Genomic DNA, 21,562 nt, shown 5'->3' on the forward strand with positions numbered 1-21,562 from the left:
CTCTTCATTGTCAGCTGACAGTGAGACCCCAGGTGCTTCATGGAGTAGTCTCTGATGGTGAGCTTTTAAGTCTCCATAGCCACCTGTGCTGATAAGCATATGCCCCAATCACTTCCTTTAATAACAAAGCCCACCTGTGGTCAGTTGCCTGAACACTTGATCTATAACGTTAAACTAAGCTAAAAAGCAGACCAAAACCCTTAGGATTTTCATTTAAACTGTGTATACAGGCATGCATTTCAGGCTCAGGTTACATGGCTCTAAATATTTGGGAGGAAAATATCCACTTATTACAGTAGATTTGGAAAATGTAGGCAAATAATATGACATAGAAAAGTACTTAAATGTTATTGGAGGAAGAGAATTGGAAGATAACATACATTTTTCTCTGAAATACCCTCACTCTTCTGTGCTGTTATTCTTAATTTAGTGAAATTTTGAAAGGAACATGGCAACTTAGAATTACAGGTACCAAAATCTGTTGTGAAATTAATTTTCCCCTGACCACCTTCATTTTTCTCTTTTACATGAATTTAACCAATTTCTATATTTGCATGTGCTTAACAATACTAAATCAGCATGTTAAGTATAGACTATAATTTAGGGAGTGTTCAGTTCCTCCACCCTCCTGCTCTTGACTCTGTATTCAGAATTAACTAAGTTTTGGTGAGTTTGACTCAAAAATGTGTGCTTTACCAAAGAAGCTATTTTGCACCTTTAAGGGGTAGCATTGCCTTTAACTGATCCCTGCTTCCCTGGGAGGATTTTGTTCAGTTCCATAAAGACAGACTGTGCAGTAGAGAGAGAGAGAGAAAGAAAGAGAGAGTTTTGTCAGGGGTTTGTTAGTAATTGCCTGCCATAAGGAGAATCAGCTTAAAAGAACACAGTGAGCATGTCCTTAAATAAACAAAAAAGGTTAAAAATATAAACTCCGCTTTGTAGCACAGATCAGAAACATGGATAAAGCCTCTTCTAGGTAGAAATGGTAAAATAAGTTCCCCACAAGGCATTTAAAAACATTTAACAAACATTCAGAGATGGTTTTTCCACAAAAATTATGTATTTCTACTGACTGGGCACAGAGCCCAATTCATCTGGCCCTCTGTGGGATGCCACACCAGAGACCGAAGGCAGCAGTCTCCCTCTTGAAGACCTCAGAATTGAGATTTAACATCCAGTCAACTACCGGCTGCATGGGCACCTGCAGGACGCTGTCCAACGTTCTGAAGGGGAACAAGGCCGTGCTGCCTGCATAGAGTTTACAGTTGGCCAGAAGGAATAGGTCAGGGACACACTTAGGTATAAGTGAAGCCAGAAAGCTATGGGGGCCACAAAGGGGAAGCTTATAGGGAATGCCCCCTCCCAAGTGTTTTTTTACAGCAGGGTCTTGGAGGCTGGGGAGTGCTTGGAGGAAGAAACTGGAGTACAAGGGATAGAAGAGCCAGAGGCAGCAGGGAGAGCCAAGACAGTGCTCAGAAACCTGAGGACCTATTGGCTGGAAGAAGGAAGGGCCGCTGTGGCGGTAGAAATAAGGCTGGCAGGAAGGGTTGTAGCCGAGTCGTGGAAGATGCCCTCCCTTATGAGAGTCATATTAAAACACCGTGAGGCCTGATTCCTTCTAAGAGCAGAATTAATCAGCAGCGTGAGTGTCCAGTCCCTGAGAACACTGAGGTGCAGTTCAGCAAAGTCAACCCTAAAGAGCCTTGTTTTTTTTAAGTTCTTCATTTTCTTCTTGGTCTGCTTCCCGTTCTAACTTCCTGCTAATGCACACCCTAGGCAGCATCAGGTAGTGGCTTAAGAACTTGGGTCCCTGTCACCCACAGGGGAGACCCACACTGAGTTCTGGAAGCCTGGCTTTGGCCTGGCTCAATCCCAAATATTGCAGTCATCTTGGGAGTGAACCAGAGGATGGAAGATCTCTGCTCTGTTTCTGTCTTTCTCTCCCCCTCCCCTACCTCCACCTCTGATGCTGACTCTCTGCCTTTCAAACAACAGATAAGTAAAAATGTTCAAAAAGGGATTATTTGGCCTCAGGTGTCAGTAGTGCAGAAGTGGAAAAGCCCTGGTCTGAGTATTTCTTGCTTAGCCCCAGGAGAACAGGGATGTTATGCATCTTGTCCATCCCAGCCCCCGACCTGTTACACAATAGTTGCTTAATAAGTAGTAGTTGGGTATGTTAGTGAGCAAAGACTACTTCAGTGAGAGCCCTAACTAATGGGGAAAGTACTATGAGAAATTGAGATGGGTAACTGAAGTCCCGTGAGCACTAGGGAATGCATCCCAATAGAACCATTTTTAAATTGTGTTGTAATCCCGAAGTATGCTTCATAGGCCTCAGTGGGGAAACTTCTAGATTGCAGCTTGCTGGAAGTAACAAGAGATCATTGCTAACGTCTTTCACAAGTGACTTGTATGTAAACTGGCCACTTGGGGGAAAAGGAACTGAGAGCCCTGCTCTCTTGGACATCAGAGAAAGAACCTGCCCCTGGCCAAGGCAAACCCTTGGTTTTGGAACCTGCCCCTGGCCAAGGCAAACCCTTGGCTTCATGCAATCAAGAGGTGCCAGTTGGGGTGGGCGTTATGTTTACAGCACATTCAGCTGCTGCTTCAGATGCCTGCACCCCATATCAGAGTGTTGGTTTGAGTCCTGGCTGCTCTGCTCCCAATCCATCTCCCTGCCATGTGCCTAGGAAGCAGCAGAGGTAATGAGTACTTGAGTTCCTGCCATCCACATGGGAGACCAGATGGAGTTCCTGGCTCCTGGCTACAGCTTACATCGGCCCTAACTACTGTGACCATTTGGGGAGTAAACCAGTGGATGGAAGCTCTTGTCTCTCTGTCAGTCTGCCTTTCAAATTAATTAATTAATTTTTAAAAAGGTGCTAATAACACTCTTCCTCCCTCAGTCCCAGAAACAAAGGTGATCATGTACAGCAGAAAAAAAAAGTTTGGAAGGACTAGGCAGAAATTGACACAAATGAACCCTAGGGAAGATTGAGGGAAAATAGAAAAACATGCAATGCTTCTGCTTAAGAGCTTGTAGATAAAACTGAATATTTGCAGAGCCCCACTGGTGAGTAAAAACAGGGGTTAGATGAATAAAGCGAGAGAGGGGACACACTTAGCATGTATCGATAGAGCTGTCTTTTTAAAATTGTGTTCCTCGTCTTACCTTTCAGCTCTGTGTCTCTTCCACCTTTGGCTAAGTAACTCCGGCTGTTGTCCTACTACAAAGCATGTCTGAGCAGATAGACACGGTCATGGTCGATGGTGCTCTCTCGTGCTCTGCTCAGCCGGGGACAGTCTCCTGGGACCTCACACTGTGGGACTAGCTTCAAAGTGTCCAGACCTACTGCCATGGTGCTTAGGGGGAAGCAGGAGCCAGAGGATTTCCATAGGGCTGGCTTTGCCTTTCTAAAGCTGTTAAGTGACAGCCGCCATCACAAATGTCAACTGAGAAGCTCATATAAGAGGCAGTCCCTTGAAAATGAAGTTTCCCTGGCAGATGATGTAACAATTTGAGCACAGTGCATGTTGAACAGTGTGTTCTTGGGCTGGGCGCCCCCTTGCCACATGGGTATGGAAGTGCAGCTGATGGTCAATGAAACTGCACAGAAGGCTGGGGAATCCAAGCGCACACCTGCAAGAAGCAGGTGGGGAGGCCAGGGCTGTGGCTCCCAGGAGGTTCAAAGGAGGCTCATCTCTCTCCGAGCCTGAGGACCGGGCTCACGGGATCCCTTCCATTCTTTGTGCTGGCCTCTCAGGAGGAGGACTTCATCCGACCCAGCAGCCGAGAAGAAGCCCAGCAGCTATGGGAGGCTGAGAAGGTCAAGATGCGGCAGATCCTGGACAAGCAGCAGAAGCAGATGGCGGAAGACTACCAGTGGCTGAGGCAGGAGGAGAAGTCCTTGGTGAGCCAGCGCTGTGGCCAAACAACCCCCCACACTGGATGGAGGTGTTGCCATAGAACCCCCAAATTTGGCTCCACTCGGCCAACCCACAGGAAGCCAATCGGTGGACATCAGGGTGGTCACTGCAGCGCGGCACTGAGCAAGGAGCTGGGCGGCCACTGCTTCATTCCCGGGCTCCCCGAGCAGTGAGGGGTGAAGGTTCTCAGAGACTGAAATTAGGGCAGAGAGGTGCGTGATCAGCTCACGTCCAAGTTCCTGGACAGACAGTGGTGCTCGTGAACTCCCTTGTACTGGCCGGTGACCCCGGGATCTTTAGGGAGTTTATGATGGCCAGGTGGGCTCCAGTTGCTCTGGAGGGTTTGAGGTCACATGCAGGAGGCAGTTACCTTCAGCCCCAGAACTGGGATCTCCCTGCCTGGACCTAGAATTCCTGCACACAGACGCCTCCCAACAATACTGGCCAACAGAGTTTACCCATTTGAGAAGCAAGGACTTCTAGAGACCAGTGACCAGAGCCTTCCCATGACAGCTGTGTCACTCCCTCAGTTCAGGGAATTCCTTTTGGATAAAGGTGAGGCCAGGGCACCTTGGGCTAAGGGAGACATGAGAAGCTGCACCCTGCCTTTACATTCTAAGGCATTGGACACACACCATGTGTCCATGTGTGTCCTGTGCTGCCGCCCCCCGCCCCCCCCCCCCCAGCCAGTGCTCTCCATGCATCCTGGGTACTTCCGGTTCCAGAATCCTCAGTCCTTTGCTTTGGTCTCCTCCTCTGCAGGACCCCATGGTCTACATGAACGATAAGTCCCCACTGGTAAGTCACCAGGGGAGATCTCTTCCCTGCTACATCTGTGCCCCCTCGTTCCCTCCTCAGCCCCCTGGGCCTGCCTGTCTCTTCCTGGGCTGCTTCCCATCTCGGAAGCAGATCTGTCCTTTTACTCTGATCTCCACATGGCTCTTTTCCTGAACCCTCCTGAGATCCACACCCATAGCCTGCCTTGGCCTTGCGGAAGGGCCGACTTGGTCTGGAGCGCCCAGCTCCCCTCCCCCAATGACTACAACCAGTGGAGGGGATGGAGAGGAGGTAAGGGGAGGGAGCGGGTTCTCCCCAGAGCCACCTGCGTGATCTTCTCTCTTCTCCCTTTTTTCTAGACCCCAGAGAAGGAGGCCGGTTACAGTAAGTGCTTCTGCCCTTCCTGTGGGGGAAGTTTGTGCCCGACACTGTAGGTGGGGCCATGGTCCTTACTCCCTGCCTGGTGTGAAGCCGCACAGTGTGCCTGCAGCCTTAAGAAAAGTCGGCCTTGTTTTCCTTGCAGTGTGCGGAGGAGGTCAGCCTTGGTGTGGGCCCCTCCCCTCACCGCTCCTCCCAGCCCAGTGGCTCTCTCCCTGCACAGTGTCCTTTCTCATCCCTATCTCAGCTGCCCACACCCTCAGCTCAGCTCCTCCTGCATCTGATTGGAGGAGCTGAGCACTCTCCCTTCCTGGGCATTTCCCACGTGCTCTGTTGGAGGCTTCTTGTGGAGATGAAGTAGCTCCACCCACCTCTCCCATTCAATCTCCCCTAGGCCCAGGGAAGGAAGAGAGGCCACTGAACCCCTGGGTCTCCCCAGGAGCCTCTGCTGAGGGCAGGGAGGGCAGAGTGGGGAGCAGAGGGGCGAGGATGTCGGTGCAGGTGATGAAAGTCGTGACAATGACAATGACAACCATCACAGAGAACTTGATGCAAGCCATATACAGACCTGAGTCACCTAAACGTTAACCCATTTGATCTCACAGCCACTCCAGGAGACAGGTGCCACTTGTTATTACAGGTCGAGTATCCATCATCTGAAAATCTGAAGTCCAAAATCGGAAACTTTTTGAGCACCATCACGCCAGCACGGATGGAAAATTCCACACCGTGAAACTTTGTTTCCTGCACAAAATTATTAATGTTGTATGCAATTATATTCAAGCCCTGTGTATAAAATATACAGGAAACAAGTGAATTTTGTGTTTAGACTTGGGTGCTCTCCCGGAGAGATCTTATTGTAGATGCAAATATTCCAATACCCACCCCCCACCAAAATTGAAATCGGGAACACTTCTGGTCCCAAGCATTCCCGATAACACTACTCAGCCTGTGTCTCCATCGTCCGAAGGGTGAAACTGAGGCATGGACGGTTGAGTGGCTCGGCCAAGGTCACACACCTGATAACCAGCAGAGCTCTGGTGTGAGCCCAGGCATCCTGGCCCCAGAGACTCTTCTGAGTTAGCTGTCTTGTTTACAGAAATAAGATGACGTGAAAACTAAGGCCCAGGGAGTGTATAGGAGCTGCCTGCCAGGAGGCCGAGCTCTCTGGTGGCAGCAGTGCAGGTGGGCCTTCCCCTGCGGGCTCCCGCTTCTAGCAGCTCCTCAGGGTGCATGTGTCCACGCGGATCACACGGGAACGAATATCAGGGTTCTGCTGCTCTTTCACTTCCTCGAGCCCCGCCCATTCAAGGCAAACCTCAGGAGTGCTCAGACACCCCCACTCTGGGCCAGGACACGTGCCCACACTGGCCCTGGGGGTCTCACAGAGCCTGCAGCCTTCAGAGAGTGAGGTTCCTCCCACGTGGAGTGTTACTGTTTCTCAGGACCTGGCGTCCCCCCGGGGAGGAAGTGCGGGCCGGAGCTGACTCTCGTCCCGTGATCACACCGTCCGTGCCGGGACTTTGCTTTTCTCTGTCGATGCGATAGAAAGTGCTTGTCCCCGACTGTGGGCGAGCCAGGGAAGCTGCAAGGTTATCTTCCTGTGTCTTCCCTGCATTTGAGAGTCATTTCCCTGGGCTCCCCTGGTAGCAGAAGTGAGGGGCTGGCTGGGAAGGGCGGGTGACTGAGAACTGCCCCTTCCCTTGCAGCGGAGTTCACGGCGCCCCCACAGAAGCCCCCAAGGCTGGGTGCGCAGGTAGGTGTTGGTTCTTCCAAAGCTGGCAACAAATTGGAGCCAAGCTTCCAGGAGACTGCAGCCTGTGCGCTGGGAAACCTTCAGAGACGCCCCGTCCAGCATCCTCACGCTATGCCTGTGGCCCAGAGAGGGAGGGTGCCTTGCCTAAGGCCACACAGCCAATTTGGGAAGAACCAGTCTCCTGTGTTCTGGCTCACCCCCAATCCAACCCTGGGGCCTGGAGGTGTGGGTCCCTTCCTCCCCAGACCCCCCTACCCATAGCTTCCAGCACCCCCACCGTCCCTGCAGTAGCCTGGAGTGGGTACAGGTTTCGTCCCGGGACTGGGCACTTACTCCAGAGCAGAGTCCTTTCAGCTGGGCCGTGGCTGCCTTGGATGGCAGCACTGCCCTGACTCGTGCGCCCACCCCACACGGCTCTCTGCTTCTCTGCAGTCCATCCAGCCCACGGCCAACCTGGACCGGACCGATGACTTGGTGTACCTCAATGTCATGGAGCTGGTACGGGCCGTGCTGGACCTCAAGAACGAGCTGTGCCAGCTGCCCCCCGAGGGCTACGTGGTGGTGGTGAAGGTGAGAGCCAGGGTGGGGACGGGGGCAGCTCATCCCACCCCGAGGGGGTGCCTGCACCTCCTAGCCTCTGGCCCAATAGAGCCCAGTAGTTAAGGTGGCCAAAGGGAGTTCAGTCCCAGGCAGCCACACAGGGCAAGCACCGTCCCGGAGTGCTCTCCACGTGGCTTTCCTACAATGCGAGGAGTGACGTCACTGCTGCCGCTTCCTCCCCCAGAACGTGGGGCTGACCCTGCGGAAGCTCATCGGGAGTGTGGACGACCTCCTGCCCTCCTTGCCGTCATCCTCGCGGACAGAGGTGAGTGCCCCAGACAGAGTTGTTGGCTGTCCCCTCTTCACCTCCACCAGGCCCTGGTTGTCCTCCCCACTGGAGGCTCCTGAGGCCCACCTGGCCAGCCTCTTCTCTGAGGCCCCAGGAAATGGCTTTGCATAGTGTATCCAAGCAGGTGCCACCAGAAGGCTGATGGCTCTTGGACCTGGCCAGCTTCTAGGCCGGGTCTCAGGTAGTGGCAGGGAATTCTCGCTGAGTAAGGAAAGATATGCCACACCTTCCTCCGTCCTGCTCCTCTTATCTTCTGTCAGGCTACCCTCACCGCTGTGAAGGTGAGTGTGCCATCGAAATAGAATTTAAGGTTTCCTGGATCACTTAATCTGATTTTCTTTATGTAAATACAAAACAAAGTATCCCTGAAGATCCTAAGGAGAGTCTTGGTATTCTGTGTGGAGACAGTGCCTGTGATGGGAAGAGTAAGGGTTCCCCAAAGATGTCCAGGGCCTTATCCCTGGAACATGTTGCTTTCCCTGGCAGATGTGGTCAAGTTCTGATCTCGAACATGGGGAGACTGCTGGGTTAGCCCCCTGCGCCCTGTGTGGCCACAGTGGTGCTTGTAACGGGGAGGCAGAAGGGCACAGGAAGGGAAGGAGACGTGCGCAGGGAAGCAGGGCTCCGACTGAGGCCATGGCTGGAGGGAGACCACCAGTCATGGCGGGCAGCTGCCTCTCCGCGCTGGCAGAGGCCCAGAGCAGGTGCCCTGAAGTGCACCAGTGGCCCTTGACTTCGGTCCCACAGGGTCTGTCCCAGACTCAGACGGCTGACCTCCAGAACCAGCGGGACACAACCTGCATTGTGTTCAGCCACGGAGTTTGTGATTTGTTACGGGAGTCCCAGGGGACTGCTCCAGTGCCGCTGGGCATGCCAGTGTCTGCCTGGTGACTGGACACGGACTTCCATCCGCTTGGATCACTACCGCAGCCCCGTGGCCACCACATCCCACCACTGCCACTGCGACCTGTGGCTGCTCAAGGCAGGACAAGGCAGGGGCCTTTGGGTCATTTGCTGGCCTTCCCTGGCTGGAACCCTAGCCCAGTAGGACAGAAGAGCCCCTTTCCATTGGGATGACCATTCATTCATTCATTCCATTGGACAAATGTCTATTGAATACCAACTATGTGGGTATGGCACTGAGGACATGGGGCAAGCAAAACTCAGTCCCTGGTCTCTCTTTGCGACAGTAGAACCCCTAACAAATGGATAAAAAGTCCTTGACCCCTGACCATTCTCTCAAACATAGGGCCAGCATAAGGGGATCTTGCCACAAAGGGAAGGTCTGTGCTGCTAGGTGGGGCTGGGCTGGAGCGGGACGGGCTGTGGGCTCTGTGGTGTCTGCAATGGGAGTGCTTGCGGACCAGCCTCCATCCTGCACCAGGCCCGGGCCTCATTCGCTCCCCAGGGACCTCCAGACTGCTGTGACCAAGGCTGGAGGCAGAAGCCTATGTGGTTACCACCTCTGGGGACATATGGGGCAGCCCTACGGGTCCCCAGCCTGTCCCGTGTGCTCTTCCTGCAGATCGAAGGGACCCAGAAGCTGCTCAACAAAGACCTGGCAGAGCTCATCAACAAGATGCGGCTGGCCCAGCAGAATGCCGTGACCTCCCTGAGTGAGGAGTGCAAGCGCCAGATGCTCACGGCTTCCCACACCTTGGCCGTGGACGCCAAGAACCTGCTCGATGCTGTGGACCAGGCCAAGGTTCTGGCCAACCTAGCCCATCCGCCTGCAAGTGACTGAGAGTGCGGCCACCTGCCTACGCCCTCTGCCCCCAGCCTGTCGTGTACTCCCTGCCTTGCCTTTGGTCACGTGGGTCTTCTCGGAGGAAGGCCAAGGGGAGTCCTTCCCTTACCATTTGCACGACCTCCCTTCCCCACCCCACACACCGCTGCTCGGGCTGCAGCTGGCCAGAGGGGACTTTGGGAATGGACATAGGGTAGGGGTGACACAGAAGTCTCAGAGGGGCCGTGGCTGTCACCCAGCCACTCCCTCCCTACCCCAGCCTAACGGCTGGAGCCTCGTAGGGAGTCACATGGTGCCCCCTGCAGCCAAGATGGTGTACTGCATGGACACGGCAGGCCCACTGGAAGCCAGCTCTTCTTTCTCCTTCCTCTCCAGCCCTCTGAGGTCCCCTGATGCTCAGAGGGGTTGGGAGGGGCTTCATTTTGGAGGTGGAGTCACGGCCAGATAGGGGATGGACCTGGCTTTCTTGTACAGTGTATATTGGAATTTATTTAATGTGAGTTTGGCCTGAACTGACAGCCGTGTGCCCTCCTGGGGGAGGATCTGGGACAGAGTCCAGGAGCAAGCTAATTGGGAATCTGGGCTCAGGACGCCATGCTGTCAGCAAACCCAGTGTCAGGGAAAAAATGAGAGATGGAGACCAAAATAGGACTTGGGGCCGCAATCTGCTCTCTTCCTGCTGCCCCTTCCTCTTCCTCCTCTCCTTTTCCCATCCTCCCGCCCCTTTTCTTACTCCCCCCCCCCGCCCCCCGCCACGTGTTTGTGTAGAACACTCTTTTATCTTCTTTCTATCTGACTTGTGGCTGAATTAAAATTGTACCATTTGCTTTGTGGTTTGTTTTGTGGCTTAGATCTTCCCCTTGGGGAAGGATGTTGACCTTGAGCCACAGCCTTGGAGGAAATCTGTCGTGTTCAAGGAGGGTGCAGGGCAAGAGCTGACCGATGCTGGGGCCCAACCAAAGCAGGGCACGTGGTGACGCCAGGCAGTGTGGCAGGTGTGCCTGGGCACCTTTGTGCTGGGTGGGCATCGAGAGGCCCCTGACCCCAAGCAGTCCCCTCTGTGGCCATGTCACACCTCCCTGCTGGTCCCAAAGCCCCCTGGCCTCCGCTGGGGGCTGGGTGGTGTTCATGAAACAGGTGTGGCTGGCTCTGCAGAGACACACAGTTACAAACCAGAGGATCTGGCTTTTAAAATCGGATTTCAAAACCTTTATTCACATGCCAGATGGATAGGAGATGTGAATAATATGAGCAGACCTGAAATCTCGGGGCTTGGACCAGAGAGAGGGCCCGGAGGAGGGAGCAGGGAGGATCCAGGGGCAGAGTGGGCAGGCAGCTTTCCTGGGGTGTCTGCCAGGGAGGGGTATGGGGATTTGGAAGGACGGTACAGAAACCAGAAGCTCGCCCTGCTCGGAGCACTGTCTGGGGAGCCCGGGGCCCACAGCTGTCAGGTGCTGAGGTCCTGGCTGGGAGCAGGGCAGGACTCCGGAGAGGCCCGATCCCTGGGTCCAGCAGCCTAAGTCCCTGGAGTGTCTCATTCCCAGGTGCGAGAATGGGAGAGCTGAGGGCTCCGGGGAGGGGAGGGAGGGCAGGGCCTACAGCTTTGGGGTTTGCACAGCGGTGCTGGGGCCAAGCAAGCAATCCAGCTTGCTCCCCTCAACCACTCAGAACAAGTGTCTGGAGGGCTGATGCCATGCACGGGTGCTGTGCCAGGTGCTGGGGGTAGGAACTAAGGCCCTGCACTTGAGTTCAGGATGGAAGGGGCCCCCAAAGATGCTGAAGTCTCATGTGAGGCGGGCTAATGCCCCCCCCCAGGAGGGAGTGAGGTCAGGCCAAACAAGCTGCGAGTCTGAGATTGGCCCACTGGTGTTCAGGGACAGGCGGGGCCCCTGCAGACGGTGGCTCTCAGCTCTGCCAAACCTCTTGGGGCTCCCCAGTGCTGAGCCATTCTACAGCAAGGAAGGGGGAGGCAGAAAGCTGAGGGGAAGCCCAGAAGCTTGCGAGTGCTTCCAGGCAGGAGGACTGGCCTCACCACCTGCCCCCTCTGCCTAGAGGACCTGCCCTGGATCCCGCTGCGTAGCCTGCTTCCTCCTCCCCCACCTCTCTGAAGAGCCCCATCGCCCTGCCTTTGGCCACACAGCTCCAAACCCCACAGCCTCAGACCCTCACTTCTTTCTGAGCCTGGCTTAAAGACAGCCCAAGCTGCCCTGCCAGCCTCCTCCCACTGCTTTGCACAGGGAAGCCCTGCCTCAGCCCTGCTGGTCTCATTCCTGAATCCAAACCTTGCTGGTAGCCCTCCTACCCCCAGGGCACCCTCCCCCTGCCACATGCACCTCTCTGCTGAGGTCTGAAATTCCGTCCCCCTTTGGTCCCACCCCTACTGTGGCTCTTCGGTCTTCATTGATCCTCCAGGGTCTCTGACTCTGGCACACGTTGGCACTACCAGATCATCACCATCTGCAGAGCCAGTGCCTTCACCTGTGCTGGCTCTCAGCGCCCAAAGGCAGAGCTTGGTGCCCAGCAGGCTCTCCACGTCAGTACGGAAATGTCAAGGTCAAGCATTCCAAGAAGTCTTCCGTGATGAGGCCAGTTGAGGGCTCCACAGAGAAGCACCTGCAGCCACATGGTGTTGACCACAAAGAGAGGGAAAGACAGCCAGGAGCTGCTGGGCAGAGCCACCTGGCAGCCAATGCCAGGGACGTGGCGTCAGATCATGCCAGCCAGGAACGGGGGAAGAAAAAGTCCAACGGTGCCCAGGAAGCAGACGATAATAAACAGCCAGAGGAATATCCTGTCGATGACCATGGCGACATACTTCCAGTCTTCCTTCACCTGCGGGTGGAAAGGGGTGCATAGCGACCGAGGCCAGGCCTTGGGAAGGGGAGCTGTCCTGCCCATGCACAGCCCCTAGACAGATGGACAACGGGGACAGCGGCCACTGCTCCACTGAGACCTTGGGATGCTAAGGTCCGTGTAGGCCGAAGGATGGGGCAGAGAGGAGAAACAGGGTTACCTCGAGGCCCGGGCACCCCTTCCCTGTGGTCCCTGTGCTACATACTGCCTTCCATCAGCTCTCAGCTGAAGGAGGCTGGGGGTACACAGGCCCTGGAGAACCACCCAGGGGCAGGGGCTCTGAGGTGGGGGTGGGGGGCTGCAGTGATTTCAATGCAACACCCAACTGTTACAAAATGGTGAAGACTCGCTGTCCCCTCTCCCCCAGGCCTTGCCCCTCCGCCTGCAAGAGAGGTAGGTGAGGTCAGGGCAGGCTGGGCAGAGGGGTGGGGGACCCTGTGGAATTCAGGCTCAGAGCCTCGGCAGAGGCGGCACAGCATCTGGATTCCCAGCGGCTCCCAGGTTCAATAGTGACCAACGTTCTTATCTAACAAGGGCGCACATGGTAACCGCCTGGCCTTGCTTCCTGGGCGAGGTTGAGAGAATGAATTCTGATGCTCAGCCCTGGATTCGGCAGGGGTTGGAGACCGGAGCCCACCTGGTAAAGCCAAGGGTCTTTGGGGTTTGTGGGTGAATAGTGCACGGTGCCCAGGAGCAAGGGAAAGATGGAAGAGGCCATGCAGGACTACACAGGCACACTGATGGGCGCACCGGGAGGAAGGAACACCTTCTCGGCCTTCTCCAGTCCCCTCCCTCGCCATCAGCTAATGGGCAGAAACAGCACAGCCAGGTTCACTGCCTGTCCGGCTCACTGTCCTCCCATTAGGCTGAGAGGCCTTCTTGACCCTCAGGGGATTCTGCCACCTGCCCATCAATGTCCTAAGTGCGGCCACCTAGACCTTCTCTCTCATCGTCCACTCCACACTCCTAAGGGCCATGGCTAAGGGAGATAGGTCCTCAAGGGAGGAGGTCAGGATGGCCCAAGCAAGCACCCCAAGCTGAGATGGGGCTCTGCTAAGCTGGCAGAGTCACCCAGCAGGAGCCCCCGACCCAGTCCCAACGCACCGAAGAGTCAGCATCCTCAGAGCGCAGGTGATCAGCAATATAGTGCACGCCTTCCAAGGCCTTCTGCATGCTAGGGGACAGCAGGAGTCCACTCTCCTGGGGGAGAGGCTGGGCCTTGGGCCCCGAGGTGCTGGGGTGCAAGCCCCCACAGCCATAGAGGGCTCCCGGTGTCGGGGCTGGACGGCTAGCACACGCCCATCGGTCCTCCTCGGCCTCCGCCTCCTCCTCCTTCTCCTCGGTGTCCATGTTGGTCTCCAGCCAGTGGTAAGAGGGGCTGAGCTTTAGGCCTAGAGGTTTGTGGGGCTCTGCAGGTGGCAGGGGCCGGCTCATCAGCAGCCAGCGGGGCACGCAGCCCAGCAGGATCCCCCGCACCCAGCGGGGCATGCTGTGGGTGCTGGGGGAACGGTGGTGCACGTTGAGGACGAAGACGGTGATGACGATGGAGAGGGTGACGAAGATCATGGTGAAGAGCAGGTACTCGCCGATGAGCGGGATGACCAGCGAGGTGGACGGGATAATCTCAGTGATGAGCAGCAGGAAGACGGTGAGCGAGAGCAGCACGGAGATGCAGAGTGTGATCTTCTCGCCGCAGTCGGACGGCAGGTAGAAGACCAGCACGGTGAGGCAGGAGATGAGCAGGCAGGGGATGATGAGGTTGATGGTGTAGAAGAGTGGCAGCCGGCGGATAACGAAGTAGAAGGTGACGTCGGGGTAGATCTCGGCGCAGCAGTCGTACTTCTTGCTGTGGTACGTGCTGGTGGCATTCACGATGGCCCACTCGCCGCTCTCCCAATAGTCCTTGAGGTCCACCTTCTGCTCCATCTGCTCCAGGTCAATCTTGGCCTTGTCATAGGTCCACGAGCCGAACTTCATCTTGCAGTTTTGCTGGTCGAAGGGGAAGAAGGTGACGTCGATGCTGCAGGAGCTCTTGTAGATGGCCGGGGGCACCCAGTGCACGGTGCCCGTGAAGAGGAGGTGGGCCTTGGTCATGTGCGTCACTGCAAACTCGCCATCTGCACTGGAGAGCGAGGAGAGGGGCTGGGGAGGGGGGACCCTGCACACCCGCTGGCTCCCCGCCGAGCTGGTACAGAGAGCTGGCAGCAGGGGAACCCCAGTGGCACAGCCAGGCCCAGCCAAGTTGTGGGTTGTATGCAGATGTGTTTCCCAGCACATGGATTTTCTAGCCACCCCAGTTATCTTTCCAAATCCTGTCACTTTAATTCCAAAGGTGGAATTAAAGTACCAAGAATTTTTTAAAACCACTACTAATGTTGTGATATTTTATAGATTTTGGTTGGCATACAGCCCGAACATGTATTTATAACAGTATATAGTGTATATTATTTATAATGAATTTATGTTACTTAGGATATTTGGAATCGTGGTGCAGCCTGCCTGTTTCTTCAGTGGCTATTTAGAGGGACCACTGATGAGAACATTTCTCTTCCTAGCCAAGGTGAGCCAGCCCCTCAGGTGGGGATCACGTTTTTTCCATGTGGGTCTTTTGGTTCCTTGCTCGGAAGAGACCTCATGTCTGTGGTTGGAGCTACTTCCTTGAATCCATGCATTTAACATGTGTCAGTTGTTAGGGCCGCTACCCAGGCCACAGGGGAAGAGGAATATGAGATGCAAGAGAGGCCAGGAGGAGAGTCTGAGTGTTCCCACGCCCTCGTGCTGGGCTGAGCACGGTCATTGTGAAGGCTGCCGTTTGAACAAGGCTTGGCTGGTGGGATCTGGCTGAGACAAGTGCAAACCAGCAGAGGGTCCCTTGGGAGACAAGGACAAATCCCGCAGGGTGCACTGGGGCTGCTGCAGTGCGCATGGGGCGTGAGTGGGGCCTGGAGGAGAGGGAGCACACTGCGGAATGAGGCATCCAGAGATCCACAGGGACCCCTAGAACTGTGCTGCCAAGGAAGGCAGGGCTGAATCCTGGACACCCCCAGGAGGTGGCACGGTGGGCTCCACGCCCTAGTCTTCCATGTGCCACCCTCCCACCTCCAATCCCTAAAGTCCAGAATATCAGAAGAATAAGGAAGAGAGAGACTTTTTTCTCCAAGAAATAGTGCTAGGGTAGCAATACAGAAACCTGGAAACGAATCAGACAAGTTTTGAAATGAGACATTTTGGTCATCACACTCAATCACCACTAGATGGCAACACGCACCCGTCTTGGGGAAAGCAATGGCCTTTTCCTTATGGCCTGCAGCTGTTAACTTGGGTGGTGGGCACCCGCTGCATGCTTGCAAGAGTCTGGTTTAGGCTTTTGTCCTCTCCGAGGGTAAATCTCATGATAATCAACCCCACCGGCCAGAGCCTTACTGAGCCCCAAACTCCACGGCCAGCCCGTCATTAGGGCCTCGCTCTGGACCTCTGCAGGATCACACAGCAAGCAGACAGGAAGGGTTCCTTCCACAGAGCAGAGCGGGTGGGTGACTCCTGCTGCGGCACTCGTGCCTGCAGAGCCAAACCTGCCCCGGGGCTTAGGTGAAAGGGTCTGGGGCCTGCCCAGGGCTGCTGGACGGTGTAAGAAATCATTGTTGCTTTCCTTTTTGATCTTTATTTATTGTTTAAAAATAGCATTTCTAAAGTAGGGTCAAAGGCATCGGGAAATGCTGGGCTCCATGGGTTTCTCTGCAGGGAGCATGTGACGATGGCCAGGGTATTACCCTGCCCGGCCATTGCAGGACCAAGGGGTGCAGGACTGCTTTAAGACACATAATGTGGCCCAAAATTATTTGGCCACACTCTTCTCCATATCTATTCACAGCCCAAGGACGTGGTGCCCATTACTGCCCCACTTTAGAAAAGTTTTAGATGAACAAACACCAAATCTTTTCATCTTAGCGTCTTGACTTCTAAATGAAGCATTACCTGATATCAAACACACAAATGAAAGTAAATTATTTTTCATTTCTTCTGTTAAAAAGATACCTATTCGTTTGTTTTTGTTCTCTGGGGCTCTCTTTGGATTCGTCCCTGCCTCCTATGAGCTTCTAGACTTTTTTTTTTAAACACTTATTTGTTTATTTGAAAGGCAGAGGTGCAGGGAGAGAAGGAGAGAGAGAGAGAGAGAGAGAGAGGGAGAGAGGGAGAGAGAGAGAGAGAGGGAGAGAGGGAGAGAGACCTCCCATCAGCTGGTTCATGCCCCAGAGAGCAACAAGAACTTAGCTGGGCCAGGCTAGTAGCCAGGAACTCCATCCTGGTCTCCCACGTGGGTGGCAGGGGACCAAGCTCTTGGGCCATCTTCTACTGCTTTCTCAGACCGATTAATAGGGACCTGGATTGGTAGTGGAGCAGTGGGGACTCGAACCAGCACTCATGTTAGATGCTGGCATTGCAGCTTACCTCCCTGCACCACAACGCCAGCCTCTATGAGCTTCTAGTCTTTAGGCTCAATGACGGGTCCTTTTTGGCCTTGAATACGAGACAATTAAAAAATAAAACAAGAAAGGCATTGTGGCTCGGCAGGCTTAGGCCAGGACTCGGGATGCCTGTAACTCATAGGAGACATGCTAGTTCAAGTCCTGGCTACTCTGCTTCCGACCCAGGTTCCTGCTAATGAATCCTAGGAGGCAAGCAGAAAATGGAGTTCTGGGCTCCTGGCTTCTGCCTGGCCCAGCCCTGGCTGTTGCAGGCATCTGGGGAATGAACCAGAGGCTAGAAGACATGGTAACAACCCTCACCACCCCCTACCCCGAGTCCGCCATTGTTTTGCCTTGTAAGTGGTAGATGAAAACACATTAACAAGCATCAAAAAAAAAAAAAAAAAAAACACATACCAGGTGGGTGTGTCCCCTTCCACAGCACACCAAGGATGCCACTAATCTGTTGCAACACCACCACCATCTGCCAAACTCCTACCCTTAGGCAAAGGCTGCACCACAGTTTGCCAAGAGCACTCGGTGTTGGCAAATCTTTGTTCCACCAGCAGTGTGGGCACTATACACAGCTGGGGCTCAGGAAGTTGGCGTTATGAGTGAGAGAAGGAAAGGAACGAAATGGAGGAGGAACCAAGAGAAAAGGGGGAGGGAGAGAAAGTCTTAGCAATCAAATGGATGGAGGCAGCAGGTGGAGACACCAGGAGGTGCCCTGTGCCCCGCCCCTCCCAGGGCCCCCCGCGGCTTCCTACTTGTTGTAGAGGACCAGGTCTGGGATCCAGATCATCTCCGAGGGGACGCGGAGGGAGGTGATGTTGCCGAAGTCAGCAGGGTTCCAGCGCAGCTTGTAGTCGCTCCACTCCTGGGGCCGGGAGGGCATCGGGTCAACCCAGGGGCAGAGGATGCCCTGAAGCTGGGCCAAACTCCCAGACCCTCTGTGGGGGAGCCGCACAGGGGATGCAGGGCAGGTGTCAAGTTCCCCAGTTGACCCATGAGAGAGCTGAGGCCAGGCGGGCAGGAAGCAGCCTCCCCGCGGAGCACAGTGGTTCTGGGTAACTTCCCGCGGCCTGCAAGCCACCCAGGGTCCCATCTCTGCTTTCGCCAACGCAGTGAATCTGGTTTTCTCCCCCAAATCAATTTATCCTTCTCTCTCCAGCCCATCGGTCAAGTTTTCAGGTTCAACCAACATTTTGGTTGATTGATGTGTATGCCAACTTGGGGTGGATTATAATTTCAAAATGGGGTATGTTAATCAATTTTCCCAAGCAAATGCGACTGCGTTATCCCCACTTTACAGACGAAGAGAGTGTGAGAGGCTTGCCCGGTATCACAGCCCGCGTTACTTCCTCCCCTCCGCACCCAGCGCGGGAAGCCCAGGCAAGCAGCCCCTTCATCCATCTAGGCCTGCCTCCCTCTGTCCCTGAGTCCCTGAGTCCAGCCCTGCCAGTGGCGCTTCCGAGCCAGCCACACTCTCTGGCTCTCTTCCCACCAAGAAGTGGAATCAAGGGTCCCTCCCTGAGGCCAGCTGGACCCTGGGACCCACAGAACGGGGTAGCATGGACACTCTCTGGGCCGTAACAGACCAGTGGCTTTCTCTCCCTGCCTCTCTGGACCCTCCCCTCTAGGATCCCGGAGCCACCAAGTGAGAAGTCTACCCACTCTCCCCTCACTATGGATAGACCAAGCAGAGAAACCCTGGGCGGGCCTAGGGGAGGGGCCCAGGTGGGTCCAGCCTTCCAGAACCTTCCTGAGCCTTCCAAACATCCCTGCCAAGGATAGAGGGGTGGGTGAGTAACACTCTCCTAGACCAGCCACCAACCAAACACCACCAAGCATTCAGTAGGCACCGCACAAAGCAGGAGAAACCACACCAGCTCCTGGTTATCAAGACCACGGGACACGGCAGGCTGGCTGCTGGTTTTGGGGTCGTTTCCTAGGCAGCATGGCCACTGAACACTCATGGTTCTCCCAGAAGGCTCCTGGGGTGCCGAGCTGGGCACTCCTGGGCTCCCCCTCATCCAGCCTGGCTGCACTCTGGCTCTCATCAGCTGGAAAACGAGCATCCAACATCTCATGTGGGACTTGGGTGACACCTCCTCAGGGGCAGGGCCAGTGAAATGCCTACGTCCCTTATAAGGGACGATCTCAGACCCCAGATTTGGGCCAGGCCGTGAGCGCTGCCCCTGCCAAAAACGGTCTCTAACTGGCCGGCTCCTGCTACTCCTTGGTAGCCTGCGGATCCAGACTCTTGCTGCTCCCTGGCCCGTGTTGGTAAGAGCCCGGGGTCTGAGATCAGTGGATTCCTGCCCCACGCCCTCCTCAGCCAGGAGAGGGGCCCTCACCTGCTTTAGCCAGACGTTGGTGGTCATCATTTGGTTCTTCTCATCCTGGCCAGGAGTGGACAGAGGGTAGGAGCAGTGAGGGTGGTGGAACCAACACAGAAAATGGGGGGAGGGAGGAAGAGCTGGTCTAGGTCCCCATGCCCTGGAAGAACCTCTTCCCTGCCACCCTGAGCCCAGCCCCCACCCAGCTGCCTTTCTAGGACTCTTCCAGGTCACACAGGCCAGTTGGGGCCTCTCAACGCGTGTCCAGAAACCCAGGCTCCCTTTCGTGCTCTCTGCGGGGCGAGGAGGCAGCTCCAGGGCTGAGACGGTGGGGGGAGCTGGGGGCTGGTCCCTGTCCCGGGGACCATGCTGTGACTGGGATGGAGATGGCGGGGTGGGTAGGAGGGGATCCTGCCAGGGGCTGAGCCCGAGGGAGGTGAGGACAGGCACACCACGTCGATGAGCTGAGCGATGGACAGCCCGAAGCGCACGATCACCACATCCGACGTGTTGGGCACAGGCCGCGCCCAGCGATTGTAGCCCCCAAAGAGATGTTTGAAGAGGCGGTCCTCAGCATGGGTGTGGGAGCCTTGCTGTGCTGGTGCTGTGGGACAGGGAGAGAGAGAGAGAGAGAGAGGGCACCTCCAGGAGCCCTGAGGTGGGCACTCAGCTTCCTCTCCACCTCCCATTCCATCAGAGCCACTCAACTCCACTGAGCCTCAGTCTGCAGATCTGACAAATGGGGATGCTACTTCAGCTCCTATCTCAGAACACCGTTAAGGGTTCAACACGATCATTTTTACCAGAGCTCAACAGAGCTCAGGGCACACAACACAGAAGTCAGCTCAAGAAATTAGATATTAGACAAGAAAGAGGGGAGCAATGATGGCAGAGGGGAAGCAGGGGCAATGCTGGCTCCTGCATTTTTCCTGAACCGCCGGCATGGACAAGCTCTTAGCAGCTAGGGAAGCCCTGCAAAATTGTCTGGTGGGATTGCACATGACCGCGCTCTGCAAACGGGCTCATCACTTCAGGGCTCAGCCGCCAAGAAAGTTGAGAATTCCTGCTCTCAAATCCAGAAAAACACGTCCACACCCTCTAGGATAGAAAGTGGGTCCACAACAAGAGCCACCGTGTGCGTCCTGAGTGCCCGCGGTAGCCCAGGTGCCGGTCACAAACTTTTGTTGAATCTTCCCAGTAGCCCTGGGAGGCCCACAGTTTGGTTTGCATCTTCCAGATGAGGAACTCAGAGGCCTGGGGACACCCAGCCATGACTGCCCCTCCACCTTCTCCCTGCACACCAAGCGGCCTCTCCGGTGACCTCTTACGTTCACCTCTTACCTCCGGTGACAGCTGCAGTGGGTTCCCCTGCAGGAGAACCTTCCCCAGGGCGAGTGAGCTCATAGTTGGGGAGTGAAGTCCCAGTGTCACCCCCACTCACCTGCTGGGATCAGGAGCAGCCAGCACAGCCCAAGCTTCCTCAAGGCCCGGAGTGCTGGGTGCGAGCAGCTCATGGCTTCAGAGGGAGGTGTGGCTTTCCCTAGGTCAGCCCTCAGCCTGCTTGCCCAGCAAGGCCTCCAAGGAGCTGGCAGGGCAGGGCTGCTGCTGGAGTCCGCGTGGCTGCCCCTTGTCTCCAGACCGACTCTCTTCAGCCTGCAGGGTGGGTGACACAGGCCAGCACACCACAGCCGATGCAGAAAGGGTCCTGGGGACACCAAGGTCAAGGGTGGAAGTGAAGGGCTCGCATGTTCCATAAGGGAAGGAGTGGGAAAAGCAGTAGTTTGAAGCTAACATCATTTTTCACGGTATCGACTTAAACCATGCCACTGAAATGACATATTAGATAGGACCTTAAACAGTTTACACATTCAAATGAACTGTCTTTCTTTTCAACAACCCTTCTTATTTCCCAGTAAGGATGGGGATGTTGTCTGTTTGGGTACCCATAGCACTGCCTCTCAGTATAGATAATGGGTTTAGGAGTTGCTTTTGGAAAGATGAGAACGTTCTAGAACTAGAGTTGTGATGATTGGACAATGTTTCAAATGCACTAAATACCACTAATGGTAACTTTCATGTTATTTGCATAGTTAGCACAATTTTATTTGCATATTTAGCACAATTTTGCAGTGCTTTAGAAGTAAGCTGCAGGTGCACGAGAGAATCAGAATTCCTGTTGCGGAGTCAGGAAGCTGCTCCGAGCTGCTTCATTCTCATTCCCCCAGTCCACCCTGTCTGTGATTCCAGACATCGCGGATGCTCTGTTTCTCCCCAGACCTGTCCCGGCACCCCACCCTGAGAAGAGAACTGGCCTGGACTTTGCAAACCGCCCTGGAGTCCCAGCTAAGTCACTCAGCCCTGCTGGGATTTGGGCTTGTATCTAAGACAAGTCTCCCCCACTCCTTGCCCTGCCTTCTTCCCAGCACAGGT

General features: G+C 55.1%; 2 protein-coding genes across 6 annotated transcripts in view; one reads left to right on the forward strand and one right to left on the reverse strand.

Annotated features, from left to right (window-relative positions):
* PTK2B (protein tyrosine kinase 2 beta) overlaps positions 1-10,277 on the forward strand; it is a 129,022-nt gene extending 118,745 nt beyond the window's left edge. For 3 of the 5 annotated variants that reach the window (XM_062213847.1, XM_062213845.1, XM_062213844.1), the window contains 7 exons: positions 3,765-3,911; positions 4,690-4,725; positions 5,064-5,088; positions 6,792-6,838; positions 7,271-7,408; positions 7,623-7,703; positions 9,253-10,277. In XM_062213847.1, the coding sequence (XP_062069831.1) occupies positions 3,765-3,911; positions 4,690-4,725; positions 5,064-5,088; positions 6,792-6,838; positions 7,271-7,408; positions 7,623-7,703; positions 9,253-9,471 (693 nt within the window). In that variant the 3' untranslated portion in view covers positions 9,472-10,277. Of the gene's footprint in view, positions 1-3,764; positions 3,912-4,689; positions 4,726-5,063; positions 5,089-5,722; positions 6,769-6,791; positions 6,839-7,270; positions 7,409-7,622; positions 7,704-9,252 lie in introns of those variants that run through there. The other 2 variants (XM_062213843.1, XM_062213848.1) reach the window with 2 other exon arrangements.
* A 1,903-nt stretch (positions 10,278-12,180) lies between these two features.
* On the reverse strand, positions 12,181-19,698 carry CHRNA2 (cholinergic receptor nicotinic alpha 2 subunit). The gene is made up of 4 exons (XM_062213055.1): positions 19,585-19,698; positions 17,561-17,670; positions 13,432-14,449; positions 12,181-12,306 (listed from the first exon to the last, which is right to left on the reverse strand). Exons 2-4 carry the CDS (start codon positions 17,593-17,595, stop codon positions 12,181-12,183), a joined length of 1,179 nt encoding a protein of 392 aa, XP_062069039.1. The 5' UTR covers positions 17,596-17,670; positions 19,585-19,698.
* Between the last annotated feature and the right edge of the window lie 1,864 nt (positions 19,699-21,562).

Source organism: Lepus europaeus, chromosome 16, assembly GCF_033115175.1.
Source record: "Lepus europaeus isolate LE1 chromosome 16, mLepTim1.pri, whole genome shotgun sequence".
NCBI classification, from domain to species: domain Eukaryota; kingdom Metazoa; phylum Chordata; class Mammalia; order Lagomorpha; family Leporidae; genus Lepus; species Lepus europaeus.

Excerpts from the sequence above, each read along its gene's own strand:
- CHRNA2 (XM_062213055.1), bottom strand. The coding sequence starts at position 17,595 with ATGATCTGGATCCCAGACCTGGTCCTCTACAACAA. Across the intron at positions 14,450-17,560 it reads GACCTGGTCCTCTACAACAA|TGCAGATGGCGAGTTTGCAG; the intron begins GTAGGAAGCCGC and ends CTCGCTCTCCAG. Across the intron at positions 12,307-13,431 it reads CTGAGGATGCTGACTCTTCG|GTGAAGGAAGACTGGAAGTA; the intron begins GTGCGTTGGGAC and ends TTCCACCCGCAG.